The 15,803-nt window shown below is 38.0% G+C and overlaps 1 protein-coding gene across 4 annotated transcripts in view; it reads left to right on the top strand.

Annotated features, from left to right (window-relative positions):
* Window positions 1–13,202, top strand: part of GNE (glucosamine (UDP-N-acetyl)-2-epimerase/N-acetylmannosamine kinase) — a 32,787-nt gene extending 19,585 nt beyond the window's left edge. For all 4 annotated transcript variants that reach the window (XM_074569900.1, XM_074569904.1, XM_074569903.1 and 1 more), the window contains exons 7-12: window positions 806–1,016; window positions 4,549–4,678; window positions 7,847–8,068; window positions 9,062–9,244; window positions 9,900–10,016; window positions 10,715–13,202. In XM_074569900.1, the coding sequence (XP_074426001.1) occupies window positions 806–1,016; window positions 4,549–4,678; window positions 7,847–8,068; window positions 9,062–9,244; window positions 9,900–10,016; window positions 10,715–10,950 (1,099 nt within the window). In that variant the 3' untranslated portion in view covers window positions 10,951–13,202. The remainder of the gene's footprint in view (window positions 1–805; window positions 1,017–4,548; window positions 4,679–7,846; window positions 8,069–9,061; window positions 9,245–9,899; window positions 10,017–10,714) is intronic.
* Window positions 13,203–15,803: the final 2,601 nt, after the last annotated feature.

Genomic DNA, 15,803 nt, shown 5'->3' with positions numbered 1-15,803 from the left:
ATGGGGGAGAACTTCCTATCTGCCAACTTCTGACTCATGCCTGAAAGACACGCTATTTTATAGCTGGATTGACCTCAGGCATGATATGTAGAGTCTCCAGAGTGCAAGCTTCAAGGGAAGCTGCAAGATTATAGCAAGACAGTTTTAGTTATTCATCAGCCATACAGTATTAACCCTCAGTTCTTTAACATACAAGTTCTCATAAACTTCAAGAAATAACAGTTGTCTAATTAAGGACAAGAATCAAGAGTCTATTTCTTAAGAACCTCAATAGAGTACTTTACTGAATAAAACTGAATTCTGTAATACCAAATGTCTGATACTGTGTATGATGATATTTTAAAACCATGCTTACTTGTTGAAAACTGACATGAAAGTCCCGACATGAAATAACTGACATTATTGCGTAGTTGTCATCTGTGTGGTAAGCACATTTTGTCTGGACTTGTAGCACACACATAAACTTTCTAAAATTTAGAGATTTATCAGGTCGGTCCTTTAATTAAACCCTTAATTTATTATTTTTTTTCGTATCATTAGCTCTCCAGTTTTCTACATTCCATGTTTTGTATTCCAAAATGCAGCTAATGCCAAAATTGCGCAATCTATTGTGTGATCTTCAAACTACTGACACTTACCTACCATATGCCATGACAGACTCAAGTAGTGTGAGCTTCAGCATTGTTAGTGTAGCCATATCATAATTTTGTAATGACATAGCGTTACAGCCTTCTGTCATACAAAGAACTTTATAGATTGCAGTGTTATTTCCAATTAAATTGATTTTTTTTTTTTCATATTATAGCTCAAAAATATATGGAGATGGTAATGCTGTTCCAAGGATTTTGAAGTTCCTTAAATCTATTGACCTCAAGGAGCCATTGCAAAAGAAATTCTGTTTTCCTCCTGTCAAAGATAACATCTCTCAAGATATTGACCATATTTTAGAGACACAGAGTGCTCTGGCTGTGGATCTAGGCGGAACAAATCTCCGAGTAGCAATTGTCAGTATGAAGGTAAATATTCTGTTGTACTTTTAGATATTCTGTGAACTCCATTGGGCTTTGTGGTTCTGTTCTTACAGCGGAGATAAGGGCTTATGATACAAAAGAGCTCCAAAACAAACAGTCCTCCAGGCTTTTGCTGTTGAGGGGTGAAGCAGATTTTCCGTCATTTGTGTTGCAGTTCTCATACAGTCTTGATACAACTTGCCTGCTGGTTTGCTTTTCTAAGACTGCTGTTAAACTACCAAAGCCCATTTGCTGGTACATGGTCCTGGCTGCTCCCTCTCTGTGTGAAGCCATACAAACCTCAAAGAATAGGACAACTTTCAGATGCGTTGGTTCCCTGTAAAAGGTGACTGAGTTCACCCTGCAACTTTTTATATGTCAAGCAAAACAGGGAGAAGGTCCAAGAGCAGTCCTTTTTACTTCCTCACTGCCTTACACAGCCATGCAATAGACACACAGAACTGTTTTCAGCAACAACCAGCATCTAGCAAAGCAATTAACTGAGGGATGGTCGTGGGTTCATGGTCATTCGGTTCAGGATACAGAATTTTGCTTCTCTTCTCCCAAGAGAAGAACAGCCAGTAATCAAAAAATCTCAGTACTTTGCTGCATAGAAGCGTAATCAGTAAGGCAGTACTGAGCCTCAGCTGGAACAGTGTTCACTGTAATGCATCACACCACAGAGAGGTAGACCAACGGGAGAGAGAATAAGGAGGAAAAACAAGAATAATTATTACAGATACGGAAAACAGGGAAAAGTTGAAGAAACTAGAATTGTTTAGTCTAGAAAAGGAAACTGAATGGGGGGGAAAAAAGAAAAAAAAATCCTTCAGATATTTAGAATCCTTTTCTATGAAGAGAAAAATCAGATTAATTTGTGCATAAACAAGTAGTAAAGTTTTAAAACAGTGTCAGGGAAAATCATTTTAAAGTTTTTATTATCCAGCTTAGCTAGTAATGCAAGAGAAGCCTGGAATAGATAGTCTGGAAGGGTATGGTGTCTTCCTACAAAATAGTAGGAACTAGTTTAAAAAGGTCTTTTAACACCAGCTGCATTATAGTTTGTTGACCTTGCATTGGAAAAGGGTGGTGGATTTGAGTTGTAATGATGATCTTCTAGAATTCCTATCAGGGTTTTGTTTTTTTAATTGTGTTGACTCTGTCCTTTGAAATACGAAAAGAGTTGCTTGATGGTTTAGTACCATCATCAGAATATGTAGAATTTGATACATGCACTAGAATTCATAGACAGTTTAAAGACTGAGTGAGTTTTGAGCCTGAAGTGCCTCTCTCCTTGTGAAAGTAACCCATTTGAAATAGGCTTGAAGTTACAACTTTATAAAGGCTGTATGGAGAGATGCTCAGGTTTAGGGATACTGTGTCATTTAATGGTCTCCATGCTTAAAAGTTCCTAACCCATTTCTCTGCCACAACAGGAAGATTTCTTTTGCCTGTGTCATGGCTTATACTAAAAAGCACTTATACTAATAAGTATGCATGCTCGCATAGCTATGCCAGGCATGGACAACATACTACAAATGTTTGATAGCTAACTTAGAATGATGAACATTCATGCTTGGCCAAAATAACAAGCCAAAGTCTTAAAAAACAGCAAGTGAGGCTACCAAAATGGTGTCGGTATCAGTATGGTGCCAGATCACTTGTGACGGCATCTCATAGTGAAGCAAGTAAATATACCCACGACCATCATCTGATTATCCAGATCAATGAAAAAAACATTAAAATTTCTATTTAAACTTGTGAGCTTCAAGTTTATGGGATAAAAATTACTTGGTGATGGTGTAAAAATATTTGAAATAATTTTTATCCAGGTTGATAAATGAAAGGATAGTTAGGACTGAAGAATTTTAACTCATTTAGATACCCGTCTTCCTGCTTGGGGGGAAAAAAACCCATAAAAATCCTGAACTCTGCAGCACTTTAAAGATGTGAATAAAACTCACGTTGAGAAGTCTTTGGCTTTTCTTCTCAACAGTATTGGACTATTACTCCTACTGTTACACTGCATACTTCCACATAACTAGGTCGGTTAGACATAGTTACCCAGAAAAAAAAGTAAGTTGCCTGCAGAAAGGTGAAGGGCTATGTAAATTGACCTGATATGGTCTAGAATTTTTATTCATTTAAAAGGAGATGTCTGGCAGACCTTTAAGGTCTTAAAGACAACTTTTAAAAGTGTATTTTTTTTTTAGAAGTAAAATTGACACCATATTTTCTGCCAACACAGCCTGGAAAAAAAAATGAATTTTAAAAAATTCTGTCCATTTTGTGGAGCCTAGCTTGAGGTGGTTTTTATGAAAGTTGAAATGTTAGCAAATCAGAGTGAAAAGGATCAGACTTTCATAATAAAATTTCCACAACAGATTTAACAGGAAATGGCAGAGTTAGAGGTGTGGTTTTCTTTTCATGAAGAAAATAACTGAGTTTTGAAAGCTCCTTTTCAAAGATGTTGTGTCTTCTGATAATGTTTGCTGCAGCCTCGTCTTCCAAAATAACTTCCTCTCATTCCTCTCCCCCTCCAAACCAAAAGTGAAGAGGAAACTAAACATAAAAATCCCCAAACCCTATTTCTGACGTGATGCTGAGATGGTGGGATCTAATACTCAAACCATTGAGGTCTTGGAATTTTCTTTGTTATTTTTGCAACAGTGACTCAGACATGTTACATATAGACTGTCTTTGTTACTCCTTTTTGCTTAGTTCTTTTAATACAATGCTGTTAACTTAGATATATTGTAGAGTATGGTGGATATAATAAGGAGAATAACATTGCTAAGCAGCGTATCTTCTGCAGTTCCCTGGCCTAATCCCACAATATTAACATTACATTAAGATTAGTTCCTTAGTACCTGCAGATTCAGGCATGCACAATAAATGCTTTCATTACAACTGCGTGACTCCTAGGGTTGAAAATAATCCCTCCCTCCCCTGTATAACATACGTCACAGTAGATGGTACTCCAGAAATATTTCAAGGGACTCAAAAGTATGATTGCTTAGAAGAAAAGTAATTTCTGAAAGGACAGTAAATTTTACGTTGAAATTTCTAGCATTTCTCTCTGGCTGACTCTCCTCCTGCAGCAAAACTTTCATGCAGGCAGATTGGAAACACTTTTTTCTCAAAGCACAATGATTTTTCTGTCATTTTTAGCAATTGCTATTCTTTTTTTTTTTTTAACACTTTAGTATTGAGCTTAAGTGCATTGCTGTATCACAGTTTACTCCTAACAACAGTTCCAGTAGCTCCTGTGATATTTCCTCACACAATCCATGTGTTCCTTAAAATACAGGCAGGGAAGGTTGATTACAGAAGCAGAATGCAATGCCTAATCTTGCAAACTTGTTCCTCAGAGGTGTCAGGAATCTTGCACCGAACAGCCTGAAGGACCAAGATCTAAGGCATGCATCTGTATTTTTTTTAAGAGAGACAAGTTATGGCTCTCCGTTTTCAAGTGGACCTGTAGTTTAAACTGAAGAGAAATTTCATCATGAAGTACATTGTTGTATTTAATTTCTAGGGTGAAATAGTTAAGAAGTATACGCAGCTCAACCCTAAAACTTATGAAGACAGACTAGAATTAATTCTAAAGATGTGCATAGAGGCTGCATCAGAGGCAGTAAATGTGAACTGCAGAATTTTGGGAGTAGGTAAGTAAACAAATACTAACTTTGTCTTTCCATCTAAGTTTTTCAACATGAAATGAAATCACTACTGATCAATTTAAAACACCTTTTTAAAATGTATCTTGCGTATTTTAAGGTCTTAAATTACATTCTTAACACTAAAAGGTTTTTACATGTCTGTGAAAATGAGAAGCTGACTATAAAGACTGAAGTTGCCCCAGTCTGTAACAGCCATGAAAGCAATCTGCTAATCTATATCTATAAATCTATATCTATAAACTATATCTAAAATGTATCGTGTATAGATTTTGTGGATTTGAAGCTTCCTGCAGTCTCAGAATTGTGAGTGAGATTGTATATTGAAGTGTATATGAGTGTCTATTGAAACAGCTCTTGAAATAACTGCAGCTGAGTCAAGTTTCCTTTACTGTCTGTAAACCTTTCTTTATGGCCACAACTGTGCAGCAGAATTCTCAGTTACCCTAGGGCAGACTAAAAAGGCTAAAACACTAGATCAAATTTGCAGCTAACAGAGAAAAGAGTAGCCTGTTTGTTGATTTCCAGTTTAATTACACTGTAATAGAGTTCCCTGTTAAACTCTGTTTTTATACCAGAGAGTCCTTCTTCAATTTAATGATGACTGTGAGCTTTGGTCTTAAATATTAGTTATTTATGAAGAGGTCGATTAATATGTCCTGGATGTTTAAGGAGGACATGAAATCCTCATTTTAGCTGAAGAATGCTCCCAAAGAAAAGTAGTTTTCTCCAGACCAAAACTTACTTGAATCACACAGTACAAAGAAAAGTTAATTTGAACATCTTTTAAAAGTATCATTCAAAACAATGTTAAGTACACAGAGTCATAAGAAGGAATACATCAGACTTTCAAATCAAGTATTTCAGACTATCTGTTGAGTAATACATATGACTTAACCACCCATATTACTTTATTGTGTCCAAGTGCTAAATCTTGAAAGCCTCGTTGTTCCTGTAAAAAAGATGGTGAACTCTGCAGTGTTCCCTATTGCAAGTATCTAAGAACAGTTTACAGTCATCTACATTTATTTAGGATAATGAAGCCATAAACTGGTTTACAGAGGTTTATATACAGGGAAAAAAGCTTTCCTTTTGTTTGCCATTTTACGAGAATTACATTCCTGTTTATTCTTCAGCCCCTTTCCTCTTGTGACTGATTCCTTACTGTTCTGTTACAGAGTAATAAGGGGAAAAGTTGTGCTACCGAGTAGGAAGTTTCTTACCTGGCTATTTTTGTTAACTGCTCTTTGCCTCATTCAGACTCATAGTTTGAATCAGAATACAAGTTGAAATTGAAAGTTCTCTTTAGAAACTGGCATATAATTTCTATGGGAATAATTAAGGTATTAGAGTCTAGTCATTTCCTTAAGGCTAATAAGAGGGTGGAGAGTCCCATCTCCATTCCTTTGGAGAAATTTTTGCAAGACTGAGCAGAAGGGCTGGATTTAATCCCAGACTTTTTATCAGTCTCCTTCCAGCTATCTTAAGTAAAAGTAATAACCAATAGAAATGAATAAGGAGAAATAGCTACTAACAGAAAACAGTGAAAAAAATTTTCCTCCTTTTAGTCCTATAAGCTGCTGTCAGCATAACTTCGATTGAAGAACTCCGACTAATATAAAACAGGTTTTCCAAGTGATTAAAAAGTAGAACTCTGAAAAAAAAATCATCATTTTCAACATCTTTTTGTCTTGATGATCAAATAAGTCTAGATTGCAACAGCTCTGCAGTTAGTTTCAGTTTTGTTATTTTTGTTCATTTTTTCACTCACAACAAAGCATTTGTATTAAAAACAGCTTTATGAAAATGAGGGAAAAGTAAAGACTACCGAGACTAAAAGAACACGAGCAGCTGTTAACTGAATTTATTTTTTTTTTTACTTTTTTTCACTTTTACGTAACACAAATTTTAAACCAAAGGAGACCCAGGTCTATACACAAATGTTGCATAGAGGTACTTGTGACACCCATGTATTTACTGGTATTAGGCAGTATGTAAGTTATCTTTCTGGAGCTGACAGTAGAGAAAAGAGGATAAAGAGATCACTTCTGCTAATTCCCATAGTCGTTTACATCAGTTACTGATGTCGTTTATATCAGTTATCAGTATTTAGAAAAAGTAGATATGTTTTACTAAGCTATTGCTGAGTTAGCAACTAAGTATTAAATAAGGTTTTGTTGTAATAAACATTTGGTTCTTAAAATCCTAGGGAGATCTTCACAGATTGACACGGGGAATGTCATTTCTATTACGTACTTGCTGACAGGTTCTCAGACGATTTGTTCTTTACAAACTGAGATTTTTGGGGGTCTGACAGCTTTAATGTCCAGTTCAGCTGCTTGTCTTGTAGCTTTTGTGTCTGCTTTCTATCATAATGTTAACCCTGTGACTCTCTTTTTCTGAACATGTTTAGGTAAGTGACAGAATTATATAATCTCTGTACAAGAATAATAGATAAAATGTTCAAACTTTGTTGTCTGGAGCTGAACACCTCTGTAATAGAGTGGCCTACCTTTCAAAGGTCCCGACAGAGTCCATCAACGTTGGAAGCCTCTCCAGATAGAGAAAACTGATTTGGCTAATAGTGCCTATTATTAGGCATTATTCTGTTCAGTAGACAAATCTCTGAACACAGTCTTGGTTTTTTTTCTGGAAAACAGCGTGTTTTTAAGTAGAAGTCACTACTTAAAGTCCAGTGATTATTTTTATTCATTCTAAATCTTGAGAATTACAGCAAATTTCAGGACATTTCTATTGTTCCGGGGTTTGAACAATTTATTTTGTAGTTTGTTGTTGTATGTCTTCTTTACACATGACTAAGAAGCAACACAAGTATTAAGTGATTTGCTGCAGTCTTGCCTAATGTAGAAACATTAACTCTCTGACTAACACAAACCATTACTTCTCGAGTTAGTCTTAAGGTACTGGATGCATTGTGATTACAGCAATGGAGTTCTATGAATTATCTTTACATGTCAGAAATTTGCACTGCGAGTAATTTCTAATACTTAGAAATTTTTACTTTCATGCTCCGCTTCAAAGCGTAGCTTTAAAAATAAAAATACTTGTCATTGCAAAGAGAAAAATAGATCCTTTACTTAAAAGTATTACAGAGACTTAGTTTTGATTTTTCTCCCCTATGTTTCTGGGACTTAGGTATTTCCACAGGTGGACGGGTAAACCCCCGAGAAGGAATTGTGCTTCACTCTACAAAACTCATTCAGGAGTGGAGCTCTGTGGATCTCAGAACTCCAATATCTGATGCCTTGCACCTGCCAGTCTGGGTGGACAATGACGGAAACTGTGCTGCTCTAGCAGAGAGGAAATTTGGTCATGGAAAAGGAATAGAAAATTTTGTAACACTTATTACTGGTACAGGTGGGTATGTTATAGTTCAATGAAACCCGAAGTCAAAATACCAGGACCATCACTCAGAGGCTCAGCTGGTCTTAAAAGCATAAAAACCACCACTGGGCCTGGAAAACCCTAATATATTAGGTTCTTAAACCAAAAATCCTTTTGCCACTCTATCTGTTTGTTTCTTTAATGTGCTTTTTTATTTATTCAGGCAAATGAAACCTTTTACATACTATAAGCTTCTTGATAAAAGAGCTTCTGTTGATACAAGCTATTCAGGCAAAGCATTTTTTTCAAAATAAGGAAAATCTGAGCAACTTTAGCTGGAATAATTTTGCTTTTTTCAGCTTTACAGATTAATTCTCTTCCAGCTGCAGAAAAACAAGTCAGATCAGGATATGTATCTAGAAGATAAGCAACTGAACGCGAGAGATGATGCTTATTGAATCTCAAATACAAATGTGGGGTAACTTGTCTCATTTGTTAAGTATATAGTCCTTTAGAATGGTGGCAGTAATAACTAGGTGATGAATCCCCACGTAGGGTTTGGGAAGAGGCAGCAGAGGATTGCAGATTTAAGTGTCCTTGGCTCTTTAGCACAAAGGTTTAGCTGTCTGAATACAGCATTAAAACATCTCTGAAATACAAAAATTTTAAGGCCACTTGAAAAGTTAGTTTTGCTCATGAAGAGATGACAAAAGCTTAAAAGATCTGTCATAGTAGTTCAATACAATCCATAGGCTTTTTTAAAAACAAGAAGCATTATATACCCTTTTGATACATATATGAATAGGAGGGAGCTATAAGCTTGCTTATTAGGTGTGTTGAATGAGTTCTTCAATAACCAGTAACATTTGGTTTCCAGTGTAGAAGACCACTGATGCACATATGTATTAGAATAAGCAAATATCAATGTCCTGCAGAACTGGGGCCTTTAAAAACTCAATTTACGCTTTTTTTTAATCTTTTTTTGTTTGTATGTTGTTAATTGTAGAAGTTTTCCTATCTTTGCAGGAATTGGAGGCGGAATCGTTCATCAACACGAATTGATCCATGGCAGTTCTTTCTGTGCTGCTGAGCTGGGGCATATTGTTGTATCTTTAGACGGACCAGAGTGCCTGTGTGGTAGCCAAGGATGTATAGAAGCATATGCCTCTGGAATAGCATTACAGAGAGAAGCTAAGAAACTGCATGATGGTATCTACATACTTTATTTTTGAAAACATGATTACTAAATTGCAGTGTAGGAAGACATTTGCAAAGCTGATACTAAGAAAAATAGACCTGCCATCTTTTTCTAGGAGGAGACAAGAATAGTCATACAGGCAACCAGATAGGATTCCTGTGTATGGCCAACCCAGGAGCCACCACAACCTGCATAGTACAATACAATTCTTTTCAGTGATGGCAATACCCAGGCAGGCCACATTTGGAACCACTGGTCTCATTACCAGAAGCATGTAGTACGGTTCAGTCTCTCCTTAAGTGTGCTGTAAGGTAATCTGACAGGCGTTCTGTGAGGTTTGGTTTCACAGTGATTGTCTTTCAGCAATAGCTTCTCAGTCTTAGATAAGACTGAGAAGATTTATATTTTGTTTTATTAACTTTTGGGGCTGACAAGACTAGTGAATTACCATAATCTAACTGAGTTTGATGCCCTGCTCGTACAGGTAGTTCCCTGCATGATATGGATGTGATTGCTTTGGCTAACCTCAGGGTTGGACAGATTGCTCAGTATTCAGTCTTCAGTATGGAAGTAAAAGAAATGTGAAGATCTTAACTGTCTGTTTGTCACCCTCCATTCTTGACTTACCACATCCTTTTCTCTTGGCTTTCTCTCTTCGTCAAACAGAGGATCTGCTTTTAGTAGAAGGAATGTCAATGAAGAAGGAGGAGGTTGTTAGTGCTGCACATCTCATTCAGGCAGCTAAACTTGGGAACACAAAAGCAGACAGCATTCTCAGAACAGGTGAGAACATAGTCCAAAGGGTGGAGCCCTCCCATGATTATATTTTTGGGGGTACAGAAATGGTAATGCACTGTAACACTACAAACACATCTCTACACGTTGAAGACCTCTCTATATAAAAATTACTACTGGTAATGAAATGCTAAATATAAATGTTGGAGGAAATGTGAGCAGAAGTGTCTATTAAAAGTGTCTGTTCCAATAAATGAAAAGATAAAAAGCTTCTGCAAAGATCAGCTTAAAAAAAATGAGGTCTCAACATTCTCGTATTGGAAAATTTGGGGACATTTCATTGTAGGCAAGTGAATGGCTAGCCTGAGCAAGCAAAGGCAATTTATGTGTTACTTTACATAGGATATTTTACTCTTTTACTAGCTTTAAGCACAGTCGTCTTCCTCATACATAACTGATAGCACTAAGATAGTAATGATTTCGTATTTTCTCTTAGCTTACAAGTGTGATAACGTATTGCTTTCTCTTTCACATCCATATCATTGGATAATGCATTATTGTGCAATAAAATTGCCTTTCTTTTACTTTTGAAATGCAAATGCATTGTCTGATAACATAAACTTAAAACTGTCTGACATGGATTTCCTGACAGTGTCATTTGCTGCTAACAGACCTATTCCAAATACTGATGCCTGGACTGCTTTTTGAGTATTCTACTTACTTAATTTCTTTTTACTTTTTTTCAGCTGGGACAGCATTAGGCCTTGGAGTTGTGAACATTCTGCACACCATGAACCCGTCTCTTGTGATCCTTTCTGGAGTTCTAGCGAGCCACTATGTTAATGCTGTCAAAGATGTGATAAATCGACAGGCTCTGTCCTCTGTTAAAACTGTGGATGTGGTGGTCTCAAATCTAGCAGATCCTGCTCTTCTTGGAGCCGCTAGCCTGGTACTGGATTATACTACACGTAGAATATATTAGGTACCTGGAAGAATTCTAGAAATGAACTATTCAAATTCCTAATGGGTGGAGGGAATACTTTGCCTATAATTTTTCTTTGATGAGAGCAGCTGCTGAATCAGAGTAGTTCTGAGTAGTTAGTGACTACTTCATCATTTCCTAATTGAGGTGTTATCTTTTTGTATTTTTCCTAAATTTCATCTGACTTCATAGGAACTGATGTGCAATTCTGTTGTTTTTAATCACCCCTGTTGGTAAGTCCCTACGTTGCTTTAAGTGTAGCTGAATTATTTATGAGCATATCTTGATGTATGGTGGGAAATGTGCATATGGTGTGTCAACTTATAGCTAACACTTGGGGATCCATATCTCATTTCCCACCTATATGAAATGAGAAGTCTGCAATGTGACCAGCTTTTCAGTTTCCAGGTTTCCACCCACAAAGTAAATATTATGTAATCACCAATAGCAGGTAGTAATTTCAGCGGGTAGAAAACAGAGGGAAATTGCCTCTACAGTCAAAAAGGCTGCATCTGGCAATTGTGGTTTATGAAGAAGTTGGTCGAGGCAGTTATTTATTACATCATCTTTAAAGGGCACAGTCCCACTTTAGAAGCTTTGCATATGAATTAAAAAGACCATGGTCTAGTGAGCATACAGCTTGCAGAATAGTCCAAAGAAACTGACAAGTGTAACAGTGACCATCTTTGTCTTCTGGCTATGGCCAACAGTAAATTATTTGATTTTTATTTGGTGTTTTCTCAAGGGACTTAGTCTACTACTTTTCTGCCAAATTAGCAGAGAGGGGACTGTTTATTCTTTGGTAGCCAGTTAGCTGAAATTCAGCTATATGTGGTGCATCTGATGGTAGAGAGTCTACTTTTCAAGACAACTCTTCTACTGCAGAGTGACATAGTGCATCTCCTCAGCAGTTCTGGTGGCTGCAGGTATACTGTTCTTGTCCTGCATTCACCATCAGCTTGCAGGATGGAAACTTAAATCTGATCCTCGTCCTCACCTTCAAGACATTCAGAAGCCTGGGAGCAAAATATGTCAAAGACCAATGAAGGCTTGCCTAGGTAAACCATGGTTTATGTTTCTTTAACTAGTCCTTCTTGATATACAGCTTAGTCTCTATCCAGCTGCTTTTTAGCACACTTTCAAGATACTGTAGTAGTAACTATTTGTCACAAGGAGAAACTGAAAAACAGACCCATCTAAGTGATCAGCTATCCCAGAAAGAAGATAACTGTGGAGGAGCAGTCACAAGTCATGTCAAGTCACAAGACAAGACGTCTATTTTGACATCTGACTCAGCCACAGATGATACATTCAGAAGCCTAGTAATGTACTAGTACAGGGGGATAAAAGGGGCCATTTCCACACTAAAATGCCTTTTACAACGAAATAACCTTCTGCAACCACTGCCCTCTGCTCTAAATAATCTTGGACTGAAAAGCTGTTAGTATAGCGAACCACTCTACTGGCTAATTCTGGGACATAATCTACACAAGTTGCCTTTATTTCATCCTCTCTTCCACAAGAAATGCTTACTGAGAACTCACATCTTCCTAGCAGGTTTTAGAAACACCACCTGATCTCCTTCTTGGCGTCTCCAGGAATAATTGCACAGCCTCTATACTGTAGTTTTTCTCAGAATCAGCAAATACTGGCTCTTAAAGCCTACTACAACTTTGCACATGGTTATGTCACCAGGGTTTCTTAATTCCTTTCCTGTGTGTCTTGGTTTACTTAGTGATTCCCACTAATTTCAATATTAGAGCAGTAGCTCTGTGAGCAGGCCAAGGAGAAATCAGCTTTGCTTTACAGTGATAGTAGCTTAGGGCAGGAGTAACAGTATTGAGGCTCTAACAGGGAGGAGCCCTATCATTTGATCTTTCTGTCCTCTAGTATCACAAGGAATGCCTGACTAAAAGTGGGACCAAGCTTTTGCTTTCCAGACCTCCTGAAGCTCTGTATTTTCGATATATCAGACTCCAGATACAGGGGTTTTTTGCTAGCAGCTGAAGGGAGGGTGCAGGCATAGCAAAAATATGAAAGACTAACATACTTGAAAAGTTTTACTCCGAACACCTTTAATGGCTAGTCCTGTTACGAAAACGGTTCTTCAAATGCTTTTGAAAATGTGTTTTCTGTCAACCGGACAAGAACCTGCTGCATGTGTGCAAGTGGTGCCAAATTGTTGCGGTTTTCCCTGAGAAGCCTGTAGGTTTATAAAATCAGAAAGAATAAAAAAATCATATTTAATAGCATATGAGTGATTTTGTTTGTTTCTCCTTCCTCACCTGTTCAGAAACTTCCCTCCCACTTCAGCCACATTACTGTGGACCAAGGTTTTATGGCCACTACCTCCCAATTGTATCCAGTCCCAGAGGGAGCAAACAGTAGATGTTCACAGAACAACTGCAGTACTGTGCTCTCTGGTTACTTGATGGTGGCCCTATGTCTTTTAGAGTAGCCCATACCATGAAAGTCATGGCTCCAGTGAGAACAAACCAGCCTTTATATCCATTACTGGGAGCGATGAAGGGGAGCAAATGTGCAATATAACAGCTGAACTCTCCTTCCCCAGCTATTATCAGCATGGCAGATCCTAAAGCAGCAGTGCATTCTCATTACCTGCAATGGCAGCATCTGCTAATACAACCTGTTGGAGGAGGAGGTTTCTTTTCAGTGTCCCTGGTTAGTGCATGCAGTATCCCAACTGCTAACCTTCACAAGAATGCCACTGCCCAGCCCCCAAAGCAGAACTGCATATGACATGCAAGAGCTTGGGCAGGTGGAGACCCGCTCATGGACATGCATGTTTATAATCGGCATCGAATGAGCAAGGACCAGAAGTATTTCAACAGCAGAGTGGAAGAAGGTTGGAAAGTGACTTAAAACTGCAGTTCTTAGTGCTGTAGTGTTTAATTCATATAACCAATGTAAGACCTCTGCCATTCCCTACATTGCATTGCTTCTCATCCATATGCAGCTCATGGAAAAAGACTGCTTTGTCCATGACTGCTCTGCCTAGGCATAGAAACCCAACCAGCCAGGACTTGGCACAATGGGGAGGCCAGTTGAGTTTTGCTAGCTCTCTTCTTACAGATCATTGCTCATGCTTTGCAAGCCACATAGCTAGTCAGTACAGCATGGCGGTTTGGAATTTCTTTTTGGGCTCCTGAGCAGCGAGTTCAGTTATTCAGTATTTTGAGTCTTTGATCTGCCAGCTAGACACTTAGAATTAACAAATGCCTCAGCCTTCTGGTGGTCTTGAAGCACTGTCCTTACTCCATTTAAGTGTATCAAAACTCTCAGAAACTTGGGCATACCATCCATGGAGGCAAAGGCAGGCTTGTATCACAAAAACACATGACAGACAGTAAGGTGCAGACAGAGGTTACACTCTGATTCAATCTGCATTAGTGAAATCTGATTGCTCTGGAGAGTTCACAGGCACTAATAAGGGTAAAACATCTGGACTATACACCCCTTGGACCATTCCAGATAACTGTGTTTGGAAAATGGTTTATCAAAGACACATTAGAACTCATGCTTTGGCAGCCAAGGTGTTGGTGCTAAAGCTGTGTATTTAGTCCACTTGTTTTAGTTTGGCACCACGCAGATAATTTGCACCCTGAGAACATAATGTGTTTTAATAACAACTAAAATTGCTGACGAGATTCTGAAGAAGACATAGCAAGCCAAATTTTTCTTTGGCCTTGCTTAAGTTTGCACATAGAGTTGTCACGCTTCTGGGTTGGTTCATTTGGCAGTTCTTTCTGCTGCTGTCATAAGTGAGGGGAGCTTTTGAGTTCACAACCCTCTTGACCTCACGCAGTTACCAGTTGTATCCTTAACAAATCACAAATTACTGTTAAGGTGTTACTGCTAGCTGAAGAAAGGTTTGCTTGCTTGAAAGCTCACATTTTTCTCCGTTAGTCTAAAAAGAGGTAAGTCATCTCCTCACCCCTTTTGTCTTGCTTGTACTATTAGACCACCATTGCTGTAACTTTGTACCTGCAGGTGTCTGAATATTAGGTCTTCTGGCTTTTTTTGCATGAAGTGCATTACACAGAAATTTTAAATCCAAACCGAAGTGCCAAATCTGTGCTTAATTAGAAAATGTATGAAGACTGTACTTAAGGTAAATTTTTGAATAAAACATCCTGATTTTTTTCCAAAGGGTCTTTTTTTAATTTCAATTTCACAACCCCACGATAAGTATGGATATAGCACTTTTTAAAAAGCTACTAAGATTTTACCTCATCCATGCCTTGAGCCTGGTAAAATTTCTGCACATGGTAAACCAGCTGTGCCTGGTAAACAGCCACATAAAGCAAGAAATTAAACATGTGCTTGTAACTGTAGCCAAATGCATTGCAACGCTGTAATCACACATAATTGTCAGCGAAACCTGAATTACTGATGCAAGATCTAATGAAACACTACCCTGTTGAAGAGCATTGAGTAGCATGCACTTTCTCCAACTAGAACATACCAAAACAGGCAGATGGACTATCCCCCATGAGCTCACACCAAAGGCCCCGGGCTGTCATTAACCTTGTAACATCTGGGGATCCTGCAGATGCAGTGCAGCCCCAGGCACACTACCACCCAGTGCCAGAGCATGCTGCTGCAGGACAACAGTTCTGCAGAGGAACAAGCTTGACCATATGATACATGGAATTCTTACTGGAGGAATCCTCTTTTGGCAAAGACAACAGCTACCTACCTTGTCCAGTCTAAAATACAGGCCAGTAAAGTACACTTTTCCCTCTTTACCAGCTGCTCAGAAAAAAAAAACAACACAAAAAAAACCCAAAAAAAACCCCACATCACAGCAAGAAACAAGCAACACATAGCAT

The sequence above is a fragment of the Larus michahellis genome, chromosome Z (genome assembly GCF_964199755.1).
Source record: "Larus michahellis chromosome Z, bLarMic1.1, whole genome shotgun sequence".
Classification (NCBI taxonomy): Eukaryota; Metazoa; Chordata; class Aves; order Charadriiformes; family Laridae; genus Larus; species Larus michahellis.
This window is presented reverse-complemented; position numbering and strand designations above follow the sequence as displayed.